Consider the following 19,629-nt stretch of genomic DNA (forward strand, 5'->3'; position numbering starts at 1 on the left):
CTTGCACTAAATTACCATGACACCCTGACCCCAGCGCGAACACGAAGTTTCCATCCTGACAATGAATGCGGGCGAAAGGTCTGCAGCGAGTGTATTATTTGCTAAGAGAAAATTGCTAGAGAAAATAAAAGATGGCTAAGGATACAGGTAGAGTAACACGCGGCAGCCGTACATAGGAGATCCCCCAACTGCAATCCATATTATCTCCTATCATGTCCCCGGTATCACGAATGTTGGGACGCGCATAGTCCCCGGGTACGTTGCCGATTTCATGAGCACCAGACGCGACGCAGCTGCGCCAACTCCGTTTAATCGTGCCGCTCCATAACAACCCCCATGCACACCCAGTACTCTCCATCAAGCATGATCCCGGAGGCGCCGCAAAAGAGTCGATACATGCCAGATGTGTAGCTGCGCGCTATCAGACTCGGTCCGCGGCGTCTTCGTGCGAGAAACCGAATTTGCGGTCTACCCGAATGCAGTTGTCCTCGACGCTCGTGCGGTGGTCATGGGATGTGGGAGCAGTGGCAGAGCTCACGTGATCTTTGTTCATGGTATCCGACCACGAGCTCATCTGAGAGCTATTTCCACAGGCGGTGGAACTGTCCGTCAAAGTAGACGTTGCGGGCTTGCCATGGAGCTTGGTCTTGGTGGATCGTAGGCCTCTGGGAGCAGCGTTTTGATCGTGGGCAACACCCGCCCACATAGCCGAGAGGGGAAGGAAGATGCAGACGATTGTGAGAACGTGGGAGACAATCTCAGGGGGGATGCTCTCGACGAATTGGAGAGATGTGAAAATAGCTACACGTACGTTAGTAAATGTCAGTGTTTAGCGTGGCAAAGAGAGACGAACCTGGTATTGACATTGTCTGACAACCCATGATGAAGACGATCTGCATCGGTCCAAATCTAGGCATGTTGAGACGGCGCCTCTGAAGGATGGCATGTCCCAATTTCCAGGTGAACACGCAACTGAATAACCAGATGGATAGAGTTTGCATGATGTAGGTCATCCCGTTCAAGGCTGCCAGAGAATCGGCATCCACATTGTCCAATGCGTATTTGGTATTCAGGTAGACGAAAGCGAACTTGACTCCAAAAGCAGCGCAGGCCACTGTGGTAGTTGCACCCATGATGATGGTGCGTTGTAGAGGTGGTGTAGTGACGCATACGATCCAGACTTGGAGACTGAGTGAAGCGTAGACTAGGATAGCGACGATAAGACTGAAAACGTTGATTAAGACGTAGATAGCCCAGTCCTCATTAGTCAGAGTTGGTGAATATGGGGTAACCTCGCTGTAAGGGTCGTTCCAGCTGCTGCTAAGATACATGGCGAGAAGCAGGCAGCGGATAGTGTTGGTAAAGAGGGAAGCGGTGTTGAGGTAGAAGATGAAGGACTTTCGCTTCTCAGCCTTGGTCAAGAGGACGAGAACAACCAGAAGCATGATCGATACACCAAGACCTACCCCGTTACTGGTAGCAAGGCGGGCGGTGTTCACGCTCCAAGAGTTGACATGCGCCATGTTGGCCGTGGTGACTGCCCATCTGGATTGGTCGCCCGGTACGATGAGGGTAAAGTTTTGGGTCCATGGCTCGAAGCCGGGCGGAACGTGGAAGTTGGACGGAAGATCAACGGCGTGGAACTCGTCACACATAACGGCTGCTACTGGTAGCAGTCTTTGGAGGTTATAGAGGTAATGCTGTTTGGCCGTAGGTTCAGAGAAGAACAGAGTATGACGGAGTTGGGGCTCGAGATGACAATTTGGAAGAGAGATAGAAAGTACTGGATGTTGAAGAAGGAATGAAGATGTCCAGCAGCGACGAAAGTCGAAGCTGTGTCGTTTATATCAGCGTTATATAATAGCTAGATGGCAAGGTCGGTTCCGCGCTGCAGATTGGTGGCATGCAGGGTCATCGAGAAAGTGACTGGGAGTGATGGCTTTCGGATCCCGAGCGGATAATAGCAGCGGCAGCATGCGATTGTTTCGATTTCCCCACTCACAACTATAGCTAGCCAAAACGAAGGCGAAGATGAGGTCTTAGAGTTACCTGGAGCCCTTGCTATTGTTCCATGGTCCCTTCACCTGCATGCGTACGGATACTCGCCTCGGTCTGTAAACGCTTGACCAATGCTCGCCGCTGACGCTCTTCTCCTGTCTTACAGTGAGTCGCAGAGTCGCTCATAGTGAGTTGGATAGTTGCTAGATGCGCTGTTTGCAGTGTGCGATGGTCGTGATGAGATAGCGCGGATTCCTTACTATTGTTCTTCATCTTCGACTGTCTGAGCTTTGAGACTGTTGGGCGGCGGTGTTCGTGAGAACTGGGACCAATGGCAGCTGAAATGTACAGCAACCAAATTAAGCACACAAGTTACCGTGTCCCAGGTATCGTCCTTCGAATCCATATCCTTGCTGTGACCAGAGGAGGCAGCGGCGTACGGCTGGCAGGCAGAAAGGGAAGGTCAGCGTGAGCGTGGGTGGCGAATCAGCAGACAGCCCCACTTATTATGCGCGTCACCGCTAGCCCGGCTGCGCCTTCCGCAAACGTGACCACGCGTTAAATCCAACATTCGCGAACAAGCAACCGCCACGACGCGTCAACCGGCCCAGGATGTGGACATTGATCTCGTCACATACCACGGGAGCGCCGGGCTCCTTGGAGTATGCCCTACCAGAAACAGGCACAGTACACATCATCAACAAAGTCCATCCTGGCGTGGTTCGCATTATAGCAGTGCCCACAGTCGTACCTGAGCTCGGTCGCATCGGTAGGTCCGCCGGAGAGGCTTGAGACATCCACTGACTATGGTAGATTCTGGGCCATGTGGGGTCAAACTGGAAGCCATCACAGCCTCACTGAGCATCTTGCCTGGGCAAGCACACGCCAATAGTCCACTATCGGCTGCCAGATTCGAATTGCAACCACAGAGTGGCGGACACTCAGAAGCAATATTCTTGCGTCATGGCGACCAGATCCATGTTCCAAATGCTGAATCTTACCTGACTTGTCAGTGGACAGACTCTGAGGTCCAGGTCAACTCATCGGCTGCTGACGCTATGAGAATCGCGGTGACACCTGAAGAAGCCCAGAGCGAGGGCGATGATACGAGAGATCCCGCTGTCATTGTAGCAAAGTCACAACCTCGCGCAACCCCTCAGCTTTCGAATCAACGATCGACTACTGTGATCCAGGAGACCCCAACCGCTGCCCGTACAAGAAATGTTGCAGATTCCTACGAAGCAGACGTTCAGGAAGCAGAGGCTTTCTCGACCGCCCGTACTGGCGAGTCACAGGATCAGATGCAACCACAGCTGCCTCTGAATGCTAGAACATCTTCACCGCGAGTACATATACCATCGAGATCAGCTAAGAAACGAACACGGTCCCTAGCCGATGAGGCGGAGGCAGATGCATCCAAGTCTGACAACGAGGCATTTGCTGGGCCTAGCAAGCGCGCCAAAACAAGCGATAGCGACACAGAAGACAGTCGCCTGAGCAACGTCGACGTTGCTCAGCCCGAACAGTCCGCCCCACCACGATCGCAGAGGGGTTCGCAACGATCCATATCTACTACTACAGTTAGAGAGGACTACGATGGCCCAGCTTCCCGTGTAGCCTGCAGCAACTCCACCATTACGAAAGCAAGTGCGGCTGTCAAGTTCCTGAAGAAACAAGGTGGAGCGTTTGTAGAGAATCTGGCTGATGACTTCAATGTACTATGGTAAGTACTGCACTGTCTTTGCTGTTGTGTCACCATGCTAACCGATCACAGCGTACGAGATGGTGATCTCCAGAAGACAACAAAAGTACTTTACGCAATCGCGCGCGGCATTCCTATCGTTACAGACCAATGGCTATTGGAATCTGCATCAGCTAAGCGCTTGCTTACCGTTTCCGCTTTCAGGCCATCTATACCTAAGCAAGAAGAGGAGTGGAAGATCAAGCTTGACGATATCCTCGAAAAGCCGCAAACTCCGTTCGCCGACTTCTCTGTTCACTTTACGAAAAGCCTCAAGACGAGATACGCATCTTTCTCTGACATTGAAGCGGTCTGCAAAGCCGCCGGCGCAAAAAGCGTGACGACTGGTGCGACAAAGCTGAAGAAGACGGGAGATACCATCGTCCTCGCTGAAGATGGAGACGATGTCGAGGCACAAAAGCTGATCAAAGAAGGAGTAACATGCTACACGAAAGACTTCTTTACGTACAGTATCCTGAGGGGTGTTGTCGACCTCGAGAGCGACGAATTCAAAATCGAAGGAACCGCGGCGGGCGAGACACCTTCAAAAGAGCAGAAGAAGAAACGAGGCCGAAAGAGTAACTAGGCACGTACCGATCAGGCAATTGTCAAGGACGGGCCCGGAATCAAGATTTTCCTAACTACATGTTTTACTGCATAGCGCGCGGAGCAGCTGCTTCTTTGGACTCATACCAGGCGACGGGGACGGCGGTAGTTCCTTCATATCACATTATACCCACTTCCATCATCGTAGCAGACAAACCCAGTAGCAATGCTATCAATCAGATTATAATACAACGCTTATCACATCATCACTGCCGTCCTATGCTCCGGTAAGCGAGCAAGACCCACATCATCCCCCACTATAACATACATATCCCCGATGCTGCCGATGTTTGCTCGCTCCAAGTCCTCCAGGAAGCGAAAAGTGAGGTTTGCCAGGCAATTAGTACGATGCAATTTTCAGAATCCTCCATCAAGAAGTGCAACAGCGCATTTCGATTAATCCTCTGTGGCGCAATTGGCTAGCGCGTCTGACTGTTACTACACCAGTAGCGAGTTATCAGGAGGTTGGAAGTTCGAGCCTTCCCGGAGGAGGATTACTTTTTGGGCTGGGTGGTGGTATCCTAGATATGATGAGTGCTTGGGGGGACGGACGATGTTTGGGGGGCTTTTTTTTTGGATGTGCGGACGCCAATGTGTAAGAGGGGCAGCACTAAGAGTGGAGACCATCATCAACATAACGCGACGCGCAATTATCTTTGTTAAGGAGCTGCCTCCTAAATCGAGGTACGAAGAGACTTGCGAGTTGCAACTAGCTACGCGCACATAGTAAGTAAGAAGATGACGGACACCAGCCCTCTAGAGTTGTAGAACAGCACTAAGATTCACAGTTTCATCAATGCAGGTGCAGTAAGATTAATCAGCTTTCAGACAAGTTATTCCGCTCAAGTTCATAGATTGCCAGAGACTATGCGCATCACGGATGTAATCCCGACTAGATCTTGACCCGGCTTGACTATGCCCTTCCTACCTTGAAGCTCAATATCTACCTTTGATTAGCAACTCATCTAGTTTCACGTTCATAGCATACTCACGTCATTCTTTCCCACTGCAACGACATCATCCTCCGCCACTCTCCTTCCACCCTCCGTCTCGACATACGCCATCGGCGCGTCACCCATGACCTTCCTATACACATCACCGACCGTGCTACCCTTCTTCACAAGCACGCAATCTCTGAAAACAGCGGTCGAGCTCGCACTACCACTGGTATACGCGTGGATGTTGCGAACCGGGAAGACTGGAACCAGACCGAGGAGTTCTGCCGCTCGCGACAGGACTTGTACAACGCCCGTGCTACCAAAGCGGTACAGAACCATGTCTTTGAGATTTTCAATTCGTGTTTTGAGCTTCTCGTCTAACTCCTTCAGTCCGCCTCCATCGGGGTCGCCTTGCTCGATCAGGTCTTCTCTTGTATCGACAAACTCGCTGCCCTCTGTGTATTTGATGAAGCCCTGTTTCGCTAGTTTCCGCAGAAAGACTTCAGATATCGCGCTGCAAAGCACTATGCTCTTAGCGTCCACCTGTTTCGCAATCTTCGCAATGTTCTTGTCTGCGTCGGGGTGATCGATCTTATTGAGGGCGATGACGGTAGGGAATTTCTCGTCGGTGAAGGCGTTTACGACTCTTTCGATGGTCTCGTTTGACCAGTCTTGTAGTGGCTCCTTGAGGGCAAGGCGATCGAGACAGCGCGCAACGACGCTAGACGTGGATCCGTAACCTGAGAACTGGTTCTGTAGCGTCTCGACTGCCGTAGCTTTGATAGCGACATGCCTCCTCTTGATACTGCCCCATTTCTCCATGAGGTTGCCTTGTATCCATCGCACAATCTCGCTCCTCAGCCAGACAATGTCTTGACTTGGGTCGTAGCCTCTTGTCGCCTTGCCCTCGGCGTCGGTCGTCCCGCTCACGTCCACCACGTGTACAAGCGCATCTGCATGTCGCAAGTCGTCCAAGAACCTGTTTCCGAGGCCTTTTCCCATGTGTGCGCCTGGTACGAGTCCAGCGACATCGAGAAGTTCTATAGGGACCGATCGCCGTCCTTCGACGCAACCGCCGTAGTTGGGTTTGCAGCGATCAGCGAGACCGAGGCGCGCGCAGGGGCATTCGATTTGGAGGTAGCCGATGGCGCGCTGAGGGTCGATGGTGGTGAATCTAGTCTTAGCATTAGGAGCTGACGATGCGAAGAATCGAGCGCGGTGTGCGCTGCGCGGTCGCATTCCATGGATCGGAGAGGGATGACTTACGGGAAGTTACCTACTCATGATCAGCCTACATAGCTCCCAGCGTATTCAAACATGTACGGACCGACTTTGGAGGTAGCATCTGTCAAGCTGCCATGAAATCCATCTTAGAAAGATCCGCGAAAGAGGGGTGGAGGGGCATTGCGCACCTGTTCAGTGTAGTCGACTTGCCGGACGAAGGCTTGCCGACGAGGCCGATTAGCGGGTCGCGAGGCATGTCTAAGGAATGTAAAGAAGGAAGAACGGGGGTATCAAAGAAGGGCAGTCGAGTGCTGATGGTCGCAGTGCGAAAGCCAACATTGTCAAATTCGCGACCGCCCTTATCGATAACGCACTGACATCACATAAGGCTGCAGCTCGCCATCACTCGTGCATTCAGGCAGATAGGCAATGCTTATACTCGACTCCATACGACCCAGCACCCCTCACATTACGATATCTGAAGATGTCTATCTTGCTACAACGCCCTAGAATGCTGTTCATATCAAGATTCAATATCCTCCCTCCTATCCAATAAACCAATCAATACACCTTGTTGAAAATATGCTCCAAAGAGAGACTTTTTCGGGGGTATAACGTCGCTGAATGGGAAAACATAAACATTCGCAACCACATCTGCACAAAAGTCCGGATCAGCCCCAACCCCGAAGCCGCCAGCAGGGTAGACCCCGTATTAGATAGTAGAAACCTCATGAGATGCCCAGTAATCGTTAATCTATATTGAGAATATCTCTCGGTTTCGTAAGGTTATGTGTGCGTTTTCTGGAGCGTTGTTAGCGACTCATCGACATCAAGCTGGCCGCAATGCTCTGGACTTACAAGACTGGCAATAGCCGCCGCCGAAGCGAGGTCTGGTTTGCCGGACACACTGCGCTGTGCTGCACGCGGCAGTCCACTTCCACCTGCGCCATTGAGTGGCGCTCCATTTGCTGCACGCTTAGTACCTGCTGTTCCAGGTGCAAGTCCTTGCACGGTGGAGTGGCGTCTCGCGGGAGCGGAAGTTTTCACAGGTGAGTTGCTGTTCGACACCTGACGTTGTCCGCTGGCTGCGGTCCCGTTTCTGAAGCTAGACACGGGAGGCTCGGGTAGAGGTCGGACGCGTGGCTGTGCCGACTGTGGGGGCGGCATTCGCTTCGCAGGTGAAGACGTGCCGGACGGGCCGTTGAAAGGTCGTCGTTGTTGATTGGTTTTGCGTACACCAGTGATGAACTCATGCTGCATCGCTTCATCGGGTTTCATTCGACGTTCGGGATCCCAACGCAGACAGCGCGTGATGAAGTCAAGGAAGGCCTCATCGTCACACTTCAGGGCTTGTTGCAGTGTCTTCGAGCTGGGTCGTCGTCTCCGGCCCTTCGAGGAAACAGTGACTCTGGGCTTGCCAAGGGAGTCAAAGAACAACTTCTTCCTGCTACTCTTCTCGATAAGGTGCTTCTCTGGAGGTCCGAATATCTCCATGATACAAGCAAGCTGCTCCTGTTCGTTCTCTCCAGGGAATATGGGGTAACCGGTGAGCAGCTCGGCAAGGATGCAACCCAAACTCCACATGTCGATCGGTAATCCGTAGCTCATACCAAGGATGACCTCGGGCGATCGGTAGAATCGCGACTGAATGTACGTGTAGACCTTCTCGGTTTCAAAGCAACTGGATCCGAAATCGATAACCTTGATCTCCGAGTGTAACGGATGCGCGAGAAGAATATTCTCCGGCTTCAAGTCACAATGGATGACTTTCTGGGTCTTCAAGAGGGTCAACGAAGCCAACATCTGTTTGCAGAATCGTCGAATTAGGCGTAGGGAGAAGCCCTTGAACTCGTGTGCCTTAATGAACTCGTACAGGTTCATGCCAAGAAGCTCGGTCGAGATGCAAAGATGGCCACGGAAGTAGAAGCTCTGGGTGAAGTTGATCATACTGTGTTTGTTATCGGGGTCCTAGATATCGTTAGCAAGCTTACTCTGTATACTGAATGTATCTTCCTTACCCATTCGCGTAGCTTCTGAAGAATGTTGACCTCGACCAGAGCTTGCTGATGGAACCGTTTCTTGTTACGAATGATCTTGATCGCTTCGAGCCCTCCCGTCTTGTGGTCTACGCAACGCACAACCTGTCCGAAGCTGCCCTTGCCAAGAACGTCGACAACTTCGTATCTGTATGCGAGATGGTCGCCCAAGACGATGTTGTAATCGCCACGTTCGTCGTCATAGCCGAAGTTTGCGGTCTGCGCATTGAGATCACCGACGTGCTTCTTGGCATTCTTCGTTCCACAGAAGTAGACCTCCTTGTAATCGATGATCTCGCCTCTTTCAAATATGTTCAGATTCGCCATGCGCACGGCATCACTTGGACTGACACGCTCCTTGGCTGTGGCACGCTTACGAAGCTCGTCGACATCGCGCGCCGCATGCTCAAAGTCTTTCCGCTTCGAAGCAAGCTTCTTCATCTCTTCGTCGGCCAACATGTCATCTCTGTCGAGATTCGAGTCGAGGTTACGTGCTTTTAGCATATTCGACGAGCTCTTCGTACCCAGCATTCGCTGCATCGGTGTCAAGATCGACGTTGACTTTTGTGTCGCCTGGCTATTAGCCTGGTCCGTGTGCCCCGAAACAGCACGTGTTCCGGCATTCCCTACAGGCTTACGAGCACTTAGTTTCTCAACCTCTGTATCACTTGCAACCGCTGTCGCAGAGGGCTTGCGGCGCCCAAAATCAAGTGATGGCCGACTCCCGCTTTTAGCGGGGCTTGGGCTTGTGCCAATAGCACCGCTCCAAGTAGCAGAGGCAGGTAGCCGCGGTGGAGGCATTTCGCTGTGCTTGGGAGGCTGTGGTTGCTGTCTTGGTTCACCACCCTGAGGGCCCGGTTTTCGAACCTGCAGGTTCTGCGATTGATGTGTTGCAGCTTTGGAAGAAGCTCTCCTCCAGCCACTGAGACTGAGCTTTCGCCGCAGAGATGAACCAGAAGAGGGCGTTTCAGGTTCGGTTGACGTGGACGTCTGTATTGAATCTGACGTGTTCTTCTTCTGTAATGGCCGCGGGCCAGCAACCATACTCTGCATCTCCACATCCCTGGCGGTGGATTTGTATTCGCCGCTAGGTCGTGGCTGCAAGCGGGCGAACTCTCCACTGCCCTTTGGTAATGAATTCGACGAGAAAGGCGTGGTGGCTTGACGTGTTGGGTTCAAGGTCGGAACGGGAATCGAACCAATGTTCGGGTGGGTATCAAGCGAAGAGTCTGCAGCACGCAGGTTGAAGGCCGAGCTGCTGCTACGCAAGTGTTTGTGGTATTCGTCGTGATGGTTGTTCCTTGCGAAGAAGTTCGCCTTAGAGGCTGTCATGGGCGTACTAGGCGTTTTGTTGGCAGCACGTTTAGGTGGTGGCGTTACATTACGCTCGTCCACTTCACCAGAGGGTGCAGGGAAAGACGAAATCCGATTGTTGAATGGTGTGCCGAGCGGCAGCAGATTCAGCGGTGGCAGTCTGATTGGCTGGAGGTTCTTCTTGCTGGACTGCTGTACCGTGGGCGTCCTCTCACCTTCGGTACCAGCTCCAACAGTCAGTCCCCTTCGATGTCTGATGGACCCTGTGCTCCTGTTCATAAGGCCGCCTTCCAGGGTCTCATTCTGCCGAGGCTCGGCTCGTTGCGTGTCAGGCGTTGACACCGGTTCTTGAGGTGCTTGAGGAGGCGCGCTCATCTTTGAATTGGGTGTTGTGAATGCAAAGCTACTGCGCTCGGGGTCCTTGGGAGATTCAAATGCTTTCGGTATGGCAGGTACGGGAGGCACCTCTTCTTGCTCTCCGCCAGCTGAGCTTTGCACGTTTCGTGGCTTTGGCGCAGGCAAACGAGAGCTCGTCGGAGCGGGATTGGTGCGCAAGGGTATTGATGAGGGACCAACCTTCAACGAGTTCAAGCTCGAGTTGGACGAGAGCGATATACCAGAAGCATAGGACTTGCGCTTCTGCTCGGGCGTTGCGCGCGCTGAAGATGGTGTCATGCTGCCTCCCACAGCCAAGGCTGGGGACTGACTGAAGGCTCGCTCGTCGAATGTCTGATCGCCCTGGGGAGTGGGAGGACCCACTGGGCCGCCTGGCGGATGATTTGGGTTCATGGACAGTCTTCTGAGCCGCCGAGCGTCTGTGGGGCTGATGGTTCGCGCGCCAAGCCCCGAGATGTGTGGAGCCGTCGACTGCCGTTTGCTCGATGAGGACGAAGGTGTGTACGATCTTTGCGCAGCGGGAGACCTGCCAGGGGAGGGCATTGAACTTGGATCGGGGGTCATGGATGAGACAGTCAGGTGGCCCGGTTGCTGTCTCGAAGGCGGTTGTAAGGACTTTGCTTTGGCGTTGCGTGCGGCAGTTGGGAGCCTGGGTACTCCAGTGGTAGGAGCTGTGTTGATGTTTGCAGACAATGTTTCTCGCCTGTTTCCCTTGTTCAGTGACGGCGCACGGCCGAGCTGGGGCATTGTGTTGTCGTTGGCCAGTCTGTCCATTTCCTGGCGCTCGAAGCTACTTGAAGGCAGCATTCCAGGGCCAACGCTCTTCCGCGGTGCTCGGGCAGCTGGATTTGGGGGTGCTTGGGCGGGGAATTGACTTTGACGACGTGAACGAATGGCCATGTTGCTCTGCGGCGCTGGCATGTTCGTGTCAGAGCCCGATGCGGTAGAGGCGCCACTTGGCTTCCTCGCGGTGGACTGGCTGAAGCGGCGAACGAAGTCGCTGCTGCGTGTGGGGGGCTTGTCGGTGGGCGTTCCCGTGAATGACGGCATGTTGTTGTTGTTGGGCGTGGTCGTGTTGGCAGGCACGTTGGCCTTGAACGTGCCAGGCGCAGGGAAGTCGCTTAGAGCGGGCTCATACGCGAGGCTGTTGGCGAAGTCGTCAAAGTTGACGGCGGGCAGGAAGTCGTACGAGCCGGTGCTCTCAGTCGGCTCCTCCTTTGCAGGCCCGGGCTGCGGCTGCTTGGTGAAGCTGAAGCGTGGGTTCGAGGGGACGGTACGCGTGGCCGCCGTCTCATTCGCGGGCGTGGGCAGGAAGGAGCGCGTCTCGAGGGAAGCGACGCTGGCGCCGCTTGCCATTCTACTGCATCACGCGTCAGCTGACATGTCGTCCACATAATGTCGTGTTATCGTCGCCATCGCTGCGGCGTCGTACCTCTGCTTGGTAAAGTCCTGGGGCCGCTCGCGGGGGCCCAACGGCACCTTGGCCCTGCCCCGTCCTGCGGCGTTGTTGTTGATGGAAGGCAGCGGGCGGGCTGCGCTTATGGCATTGGATGCACTCGTCTTGCGCAGGCGGCTGCCCTGGTCGCCCGTCTTCTGGAACTTGCGTACGCGGTCTTCTGCAGCGCTGGGTTAGCTATGACACCTCGTCGCGTAATGCGACAGCCACCCTAATGCTTTTTCGTACCTGAGGAGCCGCTAGAGTCCTCCGACATGTTGGACCCTGACCGTTCGGGCACGTTGGTCGTCTCCATGGTCCGAGTTGCAGTTCGCGGCTGCGTCGCCATGGCCAGCTCCACAGCTCGTGATTACGACGCCGGCAATGGACGCTCTGCTGTCACGGGATGCTTCAAAAAGTCTTCCTCTTTCAAGAGCGCCGGGATGGTCTCCAAGCGTCGAGCTTGGGCACCGAGGGAGACTATGCCGACATGTCGAATGGGCCCGGCTACAGCGGTGAAAGCGATCGGCGGTCGGTAATGAGTCGAGCGAACGGCTATCGGAAGGATTCAGGCTCAGGCAATGGGCTGCGCAAAAAGCACGGAGCTGGGTTGCGGCAAAGGGGAGGTGCACGATAGTCGACGTTCGTCAAAGTCACAATGAGGGTCGCCCGCAAAAGCCACCAAGGCACTAGGGTTGTCTAGTTGACAAGGACCCACGGCCCCTGTCCATATCTGCCTCTTGCGGCGAATAGGGTATTATCAAAACAACTCTCCTCTCCCAGGAAACGGACGCATCGCCCAACGGCCCTACTGTCTCGCTGTCATCTCAGTGCTGCTGCCACGCCTCTGTCCAGAGTAGCTGTGCACCAGGCAGTACGACCATCACCTGCCAACCATGATTGCACCACCCAAGCTACCCTAGCCCGCCTGCACATGGCACGGCTTTCAGCATGTGCATGCTGAACCCTCAATCGTGCATGCTCTGGAAGCTATCTATGTAGGGGAGGTTACGGCCCCGAAACATGACAGCGGGAACTCCGCAGCTCTCCGCAGTCTTGATTCTTCATCTCACCACTAAATAGTAACGGAGACTTCGCTATGTAACAGCGATCTCCAAGAGCTTCTTGGTTCTCCAAGTCCCAAAGGTTGTTTGTCCCTGACCATCCCAATCGCGCGCACGTGCACGGCCACATGTGGGGAAACGCCGGAAGCAATAACGTACCACGGCGCAAGCTCGACGCCACGAGTTCACATGCGCGTGCGTCATCCGTTTGCTGCACCAACACCTGCTTTCGGACCCTCCACGCCAAACTGTGAGCCCTGGAGGATGCGCTTTTGAAATAACGGAACTGAAAGAGCAGGGACAGGTTAACATATGGATGCCGTCTAGGCAGCTGCTCGACGTCTATACGGATAAGGAACTTGCGACTCAGCCACATGTGACACGCCTACCTCCAACACCACGCAACACAAGTGTGACTTCCCTAAGCACACTCTGAGACCGACACGCCACTTCGGCCTTGACTCACTTCAATCTGGTCTCTTGTCTGACGAGGAACAAAACAATCACACTGCAGGTCCCGTCATGGGCTCAGACAACGCGGACTCGCTTGTGAACCGCGGCACGCCCATTCCGGTAGTCCAAGTACAACATGCATCGAACGATGGCACGCCCACCACGGAGAGGCCTCACTCGCGCCGTCTGTCGGCTAGCAGGCTCAAAGACAAACTGGAGTCGCTGGGTGACAACATAAGTCGCGAGTCGAGTAGTAGAGTGGGGGACAAGATGATGAACATGTAAGTTATCGGCCCAGATGATGCTGTACTAGCTGAGCATCACGAGCGACCCTCGACCACAAGAGGAGTTTGCAATGAAAGATGTATTGAGCTGATTTATATAGGCTACTGGCACAAGTCCTACCCTCGGAAGACCTCTCAGACGGCTCGCCTCCGGATTCAGCCTCGACACCAAGCGGGAACACACCGCAAGTCAAGGACCGGCGCTCTCGAAGCTATGTTGCTCGACCCAACTTCAGCATCCCAACAATGTCGTCCAATTTCCGTCGCTTCAACTCGCGCATCGGCGTTGCTTTCGTTGCTCAAAATCGCCTCATTCGGCTGTTCACCTGGGCTCAGCCTACGCAAACCCTCTCATTCCTCTTCGTTTGGACCTTCGTATGCGTCAATCCGTACCTTGCACCTGTACTTCCGTTAGCATGTGGCATGTTCTTCGTCATGGTTCCTGCGTTTCTGACCCGTCATCCGGAGCCCATGACGAATACGGTAGATATTGACGGCGATCTGTGGAGGGGAAGCTTGGGAGGACCACCGTTGGCCGATGCGAAGACAATCAAGCCTGCGCCTGAGTTCAGCAAGGACTTCTTCCGCAACATGCGCGATCTGCAAAACTGCATGGAGGACTTCAGCCGCGGCCACGATGCTGTCCTGAGCTTCATTACGCCGCTTACCAACTTCCAGAACGAGAACCTCTCATCAATGCTCTACCTCATCTTGCTCGTTGTGTCGGTGTTACTCTTCATATCCGCGCACCTACTACCGTGGCGCGCAATATTCCTGGTCCTTGGATATACCTTGACAGCGTTGGGACATCCCAACGTCCAAGACCTCCTTACAATGCCCGAGACCGAAAAGTTCATCTCGGATGCAGAACACGAAAGTCGGTCGTTCCTCCTGACCATTTCACGCGCAGACATCGAGCTGGAGACCTCACAGGAGACGCGCGAGGTAGAGATATTCGAATTACAACACCGCGCCCTACATGACGAGCATGGCGAGTACGAAGGCTTCATGTTCTCTCCATCGCCCTACTCCCCCTTGTCGCCTTCTAGGATTAGCGGCGACAGACCTCGCGGCACGCCCTTTTTCGAAGATGTACTTCCACCCCGCGGCTGGCGCTGGAGCGACAAGAAGTGGACGCTCGATCTGCTGTCTCGTGAATGGGTTGAGGATCGCTGTGTTACAGGCGTAGAGGTTGAGGTCGAGGGTGAGCGATGGGTGACAGATCTGCACTACGAAGTCCTTGAGAGCGAAGGAGAGAAGGCCAGTGCCGCAAAGGCGAAACTCAAGAAACGGAGCGGGTCGAAGGGAAGCAGCAGGGATATTGCAGATGAAGAAAAGGAGGTCTTGCGCCGCGCGTGGGAGAGCCATGCACCGAGTCGCAAGGGCGAGTGGAGGAGACGGAGGTGGGTGAGGGGTGTTGAAAGGATGCCTTGGAGAGAGGGTCAGTAGTCGTAGAATTTCGGAAAGACACGGGCGCAATTGTGGTGTTCATCATCCACCCCGCGGCTGCTTCTTTTGGCATGCTTCATCGATGTTGCAGCGTTTGGTGTATTCGCATGCAAATCATCACCACTGTCGCATTCTTCACCAATAAACCTGCCTACACAGCAACACTAATCGTCGCAACCCGGACAACTTCATTGTATGTATGTACACACAACTCCACAGCCAACATGCGGTTCCTGATCTGCACTCTTAGCTTGATGCCACTGCAGTAGCGTCGGCGTACAGGAACGGGAATTTTGCGGGGTTGGCGACGGTGCGTGAGGCTGGATTGGCTGTTTGATTCCGTCGTCGAAGATTCGGTTGTCGCGTCGTGATCTCATCACAAGAGGCAAAAACCATCATTCAGCATTCACATTCTATGGCACCGGCCTCTATTTGCGGGTTTAAGCCGTGTTGCTCCCCAACGGCCGATTGCCCGACTTCGGCAGCCAGCCGTTTCATGCAGGGCAGCTACGCTAGTGTGGAGGGACTTAGTAGCCCGTCGGCCAGCCGCGCTACCTCCGCTATAGTAGAATCATGGAATCCATGAGTGAATTGATTGCTAATGTGACCCAAGTGACGCCCACGAAACCGATTGCGCGGAGCACTCGGCTCGCAGATTTCTCTTAGGCAATTACTGAGCACTGCGCGTTTCGGCCTGCTTCTTTGACATAATCCACCAAGGTTCGCAGCCGCGGCCGGAAGGCAAATATAATGCTCATTGTTCTCTCACGCCACTTCCCTGACCATTTTACTACTGTTCGTGTTGCAGTTGCTTAATCGAGTCAGCTCTTCAACATTCGTCTTTAGCCTACCGTCCGCGTCTCCGCAAAGACCCCTCTAGCATTGGGCTCCCCCAAACTCGGAACCAACTCGTTTGGTGCCTGGGTTCCACCTCCGAGACAACTTACCAGACACGCCTAGATTCCGTTCGCCCACACACAAGCACCGCGGATTTAGTTCATCTCTACCCCACCCTCCGCTCGTCGTTCCTTAAAAGATTTGGGAATCCCTTGATCAATCACCCCAGGGGTAATTGTTGGTGGCGACTACCTCCACGGCCGAAGGTCAAGTTGTACCTGCCCCCGACTCCGACTCCATCACGCGACACCTACTCCGACTGCGTCCCACGACCACCGAGCACAACAGAACACCTCCATCCTTCTAACAGTTAAATACGCCCAAACTCTGTTCCCGCCTACCGTTACAATGCTTCCGACCCTGCCTCAGTTGGCCGATTACGGTATCTCACCTCAGAACGGCTTCTTGCCCGATGAGATACCGCTCGATGTCCTGCCGGATCGCTACTACCAACCATGGGAGACGATTGTGCGCAACTTCCAAAGCTTGATCCTTGCCAAGCGGCTGCGTGGGATAGTCGACACATTACCAGTATTGGGAACCCAATTCCTCCTCACAGAAGCTGAATGGCGGAGAGCCTACTCCATCTTGGGTTTCATCGCCCATGCATACATCTGGGGCGGTGACAGGCCATCTGATGTAAGCCTTCAAAATCCACATATTCCAAAGCGATGCATAGCTAACGACCCCGTTCAGATTGTGCCACCATCCATCTCGATACCGTTCATGGAGACATGTAGACACCTGGAGCTCCCACCAGTCGCAACCTTTGCAGCCGTCTGCTTGTGGAACTGGCGGCCTCTATTCGACTGGGAACCTGCAGACACCTTGGACAACCTCGCGACGCAGATGACCTTCACTGGCTCAATGGACGAATCGTGGTTCTACCTGGTGTCTGTAGCGATCGAAGCCAGAGCTGGACCAGTCATTCCGATGATGATCCGTGCTATTGAAGCTGCTAGGGACAACGATAGCAAGACAGTCGTGGACTGCCTTCAGAAATTTGCCGGGAGACTCGATGAGCTCGGCGCCCTGTTGGAGCGCATGTATGAGAGCTGTGATCCACACGTCTTCTACCATCGCATTCGACCCTTCCTGGCTGGGAGTAAGAACATGGCGGACGCTGGACTTCCAAATGGTGTCATGTTTGATGACGGCACCGGCCAGCAACCATATGTTCAGTTCAGCGGTGGCAGTAACGCGCAGAGCTCCACCATCCAGTTCTTCGATATTGTCCTAGGAGTGGAACACAGACCCACTGGCGAGAAGAGGGATGGCACTGGAAAGCCTGCGCCATGTGGACCCTCGCATGGCTTCATCCAGGATATGCGCAACTACATGCCCGGACCCCATCGCAGGTTCCTAGAGCATATGGAGAGCGTCGCAAACATTCGAGAGTACGTCACGTCGAATCGTAGAGATCGGGCTTTGACGACATCCTACGACGCATGCCTAGCCATGCTGCGGAGTCTGCGCGATAAGCATATCCAGCTTGTATCGCGGTACATTATCATCAAATCGCGCGAGACACAGTCGACCGCCCGATCACTGTCACCCAAGCCAGCAAACGCACAACGTGTCAACTTGGCCAACACTGTGGCTCGCACGGGAAGCAAGAAGCTTCGTGGCACAGGAGGCACAGCTCTGATTCCTTTCCTCAAACAAGCACGCGATGAGACTGGCGAGCCCGCAATCGATGCGTGGGCAAAGCGATTGCTCAACAACGGGCCTGCAGAGATTGGAGCGCCCTTTGGCGTCGATGATGGCGTGGCTCGGCTAGGCAAGATATCGGAAGCCTTCAACGGGCAGGTTGAGATTGTCGGTCTTGCGGGAACCTGGAGTGTCGATGATAGCGAGGGAGGTATCTGTCATTGGTGATGGACGAGACCACGATTACCTCAAAAGCATTTTCTCTGGCGTTTGGATTTGAAACGAACATACCCTTCTCGACACGGCAGTGCGAGCAAATAGATATCCATGTTAGCAACTACACTCTCGACTCAGGTTTTGCGATTTCAGTCGCCATGGATGACTGAGATGATCGGTGTCTGCTCGGTCAAATGTCTGCATTGCATCATAATACATGTCAAAGCGATCAGTTGATCCCCAAAAGCGATGTCATCGAGACCCACGAGGTTTTGAAACGGACCACGAGCGTCGCACGTCTCATATTTCCAATGCGCCACCTTCGTCAGATCTCGCGCGCAGAGCCAAGTTGCGCGCGTCGCGAGTGCCCAACGTGGGGCGTGACGTCATACTTCACATGCTCCACTCGAACTTCCAGACAAACAAAGTGATATATAACACTCTACAATCACCATAGTTTGGCGACAGTTACAGCTGCAGTTCTATTACACCGAATCACACTACTCCAGATCTACCACAAACCCAACAACACAATCATGTCTTCCAACAAGGACGCGACTTCCACCCCTCAGTCCTACTTGGACCAAGCCACCGGCGCAGTCCAGAGCGCCATCGGCTCTCTCACAGGCAGCACCGCGGACAAAGTCAGTCTCTATTCTTCCTCTCTCCAAAGACCTCAACTAACCCACCCCAGGCCCAAGGCGAAAACCGCAAAGACACCGCCGCCGCCGAACACGACCTCTCCCACTCCGCCGCGAAAGCCGGTCCCTTCTCCGTAACCCCCTCCGGCGGCGTCGCAAAAGACAACTCGGACCGCACCCAAGGCTCCTGGAACCAAAACATGGGTGCTGCGAAGGAAGCGCTCGGTGGCCTTACCGGCGCCGAGGGCCTCAAGCAGCAGGGCATCCAGCAGAACAAGGAGGGCAAGGAGCAGGAAGCTGCGGGCCAGGTTAGCGATCTCGGAAAGGGAATTGGCGATAGGCTTGGGGGTGCGGTCGGTGGCGCTGTTGCGGGATTGACGGGGAATGCGGCGCAGAAGGAGGAGGCGCAGAGGCAGCATGATGAGGGGAAGGCGAGGCAGAGGGGTGTTGAGGCGGATTTGCAGAAGCAGGTTGAGGCTGAGAAGAGGTCTTGAGTGATGGATTGTTGTGATATGAAGGATGGGTTTGGGAGGAAGGCCTTGGGGCACATATTACGGATTTTGAGATGATACCCGATGAATGATATTATGTTATCCTGACAGTAGTGTGCTTTGTTGCATGTTTTCGCTGTTGATGCATTGTGGAAATGAACGAAAAAGTGTTTTGAACGCGAGGAATCGGTATTCGCGCGATAGCAACTTCTACCATGATAATTGAATTATTTCTACGGAAAACCGCTATCGGTATACATCCAGCGAAATAGTACAACTATATCTCGCGCTACAAGCAATTAAGACAAAGGGCTAGGATAGCTACGTCGCCTTGGGGTTCGCTTTCTTCCTTGTATGAGCTGGTATTGCGATGATTGCACCGGGGCAGCTTGGTCGTCGGTTCAAATCAGAGTCATTGTCCATTTGCGATGATCAAATGATAGCAGGTCTTCCATGTTTGTGCTTGTTCTCTTTCCACCGATGTGCAAACCAATTCCGATCGATTCCGGCCGTACACCGGCATCTTCCACGGCGCATGTCCACGCAGGCACATGCCAAGCTGCCCGGCGATCTATCCGTGCAGGACTTTGAGCTACGCCTTGCTAGAGACTTCGACAATGAAATTTGCGGGCGCGTCGGTTGACGCCAATCAACCGAGGGTTCAACAGGCGCAGCCAAGGTGGAACAAAAGCTCCAGTAGTTTGACCTAACCCCCAGGTTTGAGCCACAACTAACTATGAATAGAAGCCTACGCCACATGGTGAGGCTTGACATCATGTTAGCGGCATCATGGCGG

The 19,629-nt window shown here is 54.0% G+C and overlaps 7 protein-coding genes and 1 non-coding gene across 8 annotated transcripts; 5 read left to right on the forward strand and 3 right to left on the reverse strand.

The window, feature by feature from the left end:
- Positions 1-421: 421 nt before the first annotated feature.
- J4E93_008974 (uncharacterized protein) lies at positions 422-1,655 on the reverse strand (the record flags this gene model as incomplete). The annotated part of the gene is made up of 2 exons (XM_049346869.1): positions 422-801; positions 854-1,655. 2 exons carry the CDS (start codon positions 1,653-1,655, stop codon positions 422-424), a joined length of 1,182 nt encoding a protein of 393 aa, XP_049195824.1.
- A 1,149-nt stretch (positions 1,656-2,804) lies between these two features.
- Positions 2,805-4,325, forward strand: J4E93_008975 (uncharacterized protein; the record flags this gene model as incomplete). Its single annotated transcript, XM_049346870.1, has 3 exons — positions 2,805-2,807; positions 3,012-3,721; positions 3,773-4,325. The coding sequence occupies 3 exons, from the start codon at positions 2,805-2,807 to the stop codon at positions 4,323-4,325; spliced, it is 1,266 nt and encodes a 421-aa protein (XP_049195825.1).
- Positions 4,326-4,745: 420 nt separating this feature from the next.
- On the forward strand, positions 4,746-4,837 carry J4E93_008976. Its single transcript has one exon. It is a non-coding gene; the product is annotated as a tRNA-Asn (tRNA).
- Positions 4,838-5,258: 421 nt separating this feature from the next.
- On the reverse strand, positions 5,259-6,763 carry J4E93_008977 (uncharacterized protein; the record flags this gene model as incomplete). The annotated part of the gene is made up of 4 exons (XM_049346871.1): positions 5,259-5,288; positions 5,338-6,457; positions 6,607-6,636; positions 6,696-6,763. 4 exons carry the CDS (start codon positions 6,761-6,763, stop codon positions 5,259-5,261), a joined length of 1,248 nt encoding a protein of 415 aa, XP_049195826.1.
- A 530-nt stretch (positions 6,764-7,293) lies between these two features.
- Positions 7,294-12,004, reverse strand: J4E93_008978 (uncharacterized protein; the record flags this gene model as incomplete). Its single annotated transcript, XM_049346872.1, has 5 exons — positions 7,294-7,308; positions 7,366-8,475; positions 8,526-11,613; positions 11,686-11,869; positions 11,938-12,004. 5 exons carry the CDS (start codon positions 12,002-12,004, stop codon positions 7,294-7,296), a joined length of 4,464 nt encoding a protein of 1,487 aa, XP_049195827.1.
- A 1,270-nt stretch (positions 12,005-13,274) lies between these two features.
- J4E93_008979 (uncharacterized protein) lies at positions 13,275-14,938 on the forward strand (the record flags this gene model as incomplete). The annotated part of the gene is made up of 2 exons (XM_049346873.1): positions 13,275-13,486; positions 13,591-14,938. The coding sequence occupies 2 exons, from the start codon at positions 13,275-13,277 to the stop codon at positions 14,936-14,938; spliced, it is 1,560 nt and encodes a 519-aa protein (XP_049195828.1).
- A 1,245-nt stretch (positions 14,939-16,183) lies between these two features.
- Positions 16,184-17,713, forward strand: J4E93_008980 (uncharacterized protein; the record flags this gene model as incomplete). Its single annotated transcript, XM_049346874.1, has 2 exons — positions 16,184-16,474; positions 16,532-17,713. The coding sequence occupies 2 exons, from the start codon at positions 16,184-16,186 to the stop codon at positions 17,711-17,713; spliced, it is 1,473 nt and encodes a 490-aa protein (XP_049195829.1).
- A 524-nt stretch (positions 17,714-18,237) lies between these two features.
- Positions 18,238-18,836, forward strand: J4E93_008981 (uncharacterized protein; the record flags this gene model as incomplete). The annotated part of the gene is made up of 2 exons (XM_049346875.1): positions 18,238-18,345; positions 18,396-18,836. The coding sequence occupies 2 exons, from the start codon at positions 18,238-18,240 to the stop codon at positions 18,834-18,836; spliced, it is 549 nt and encodes a 182-aa protein (XP_049195830.1).
- Positions 18,837-19,629: the final 793 nt, after the last annotated feature.

The sequence above is a fragment of the Alternaria ventricosa genome, assembly GCF_023758065.1.
Source record: "Alternaria ventricosa strain BMP 2768 chromosome Unknown scaffold_19, whole genome shotgun sequence".
Lineage (NCBI taxonomy): Eukaryota > Fungi > Ascomycota > Dothideomycetes > Pleosporales > Pleosporaceae > Alternaria > Alternaria ventricosa.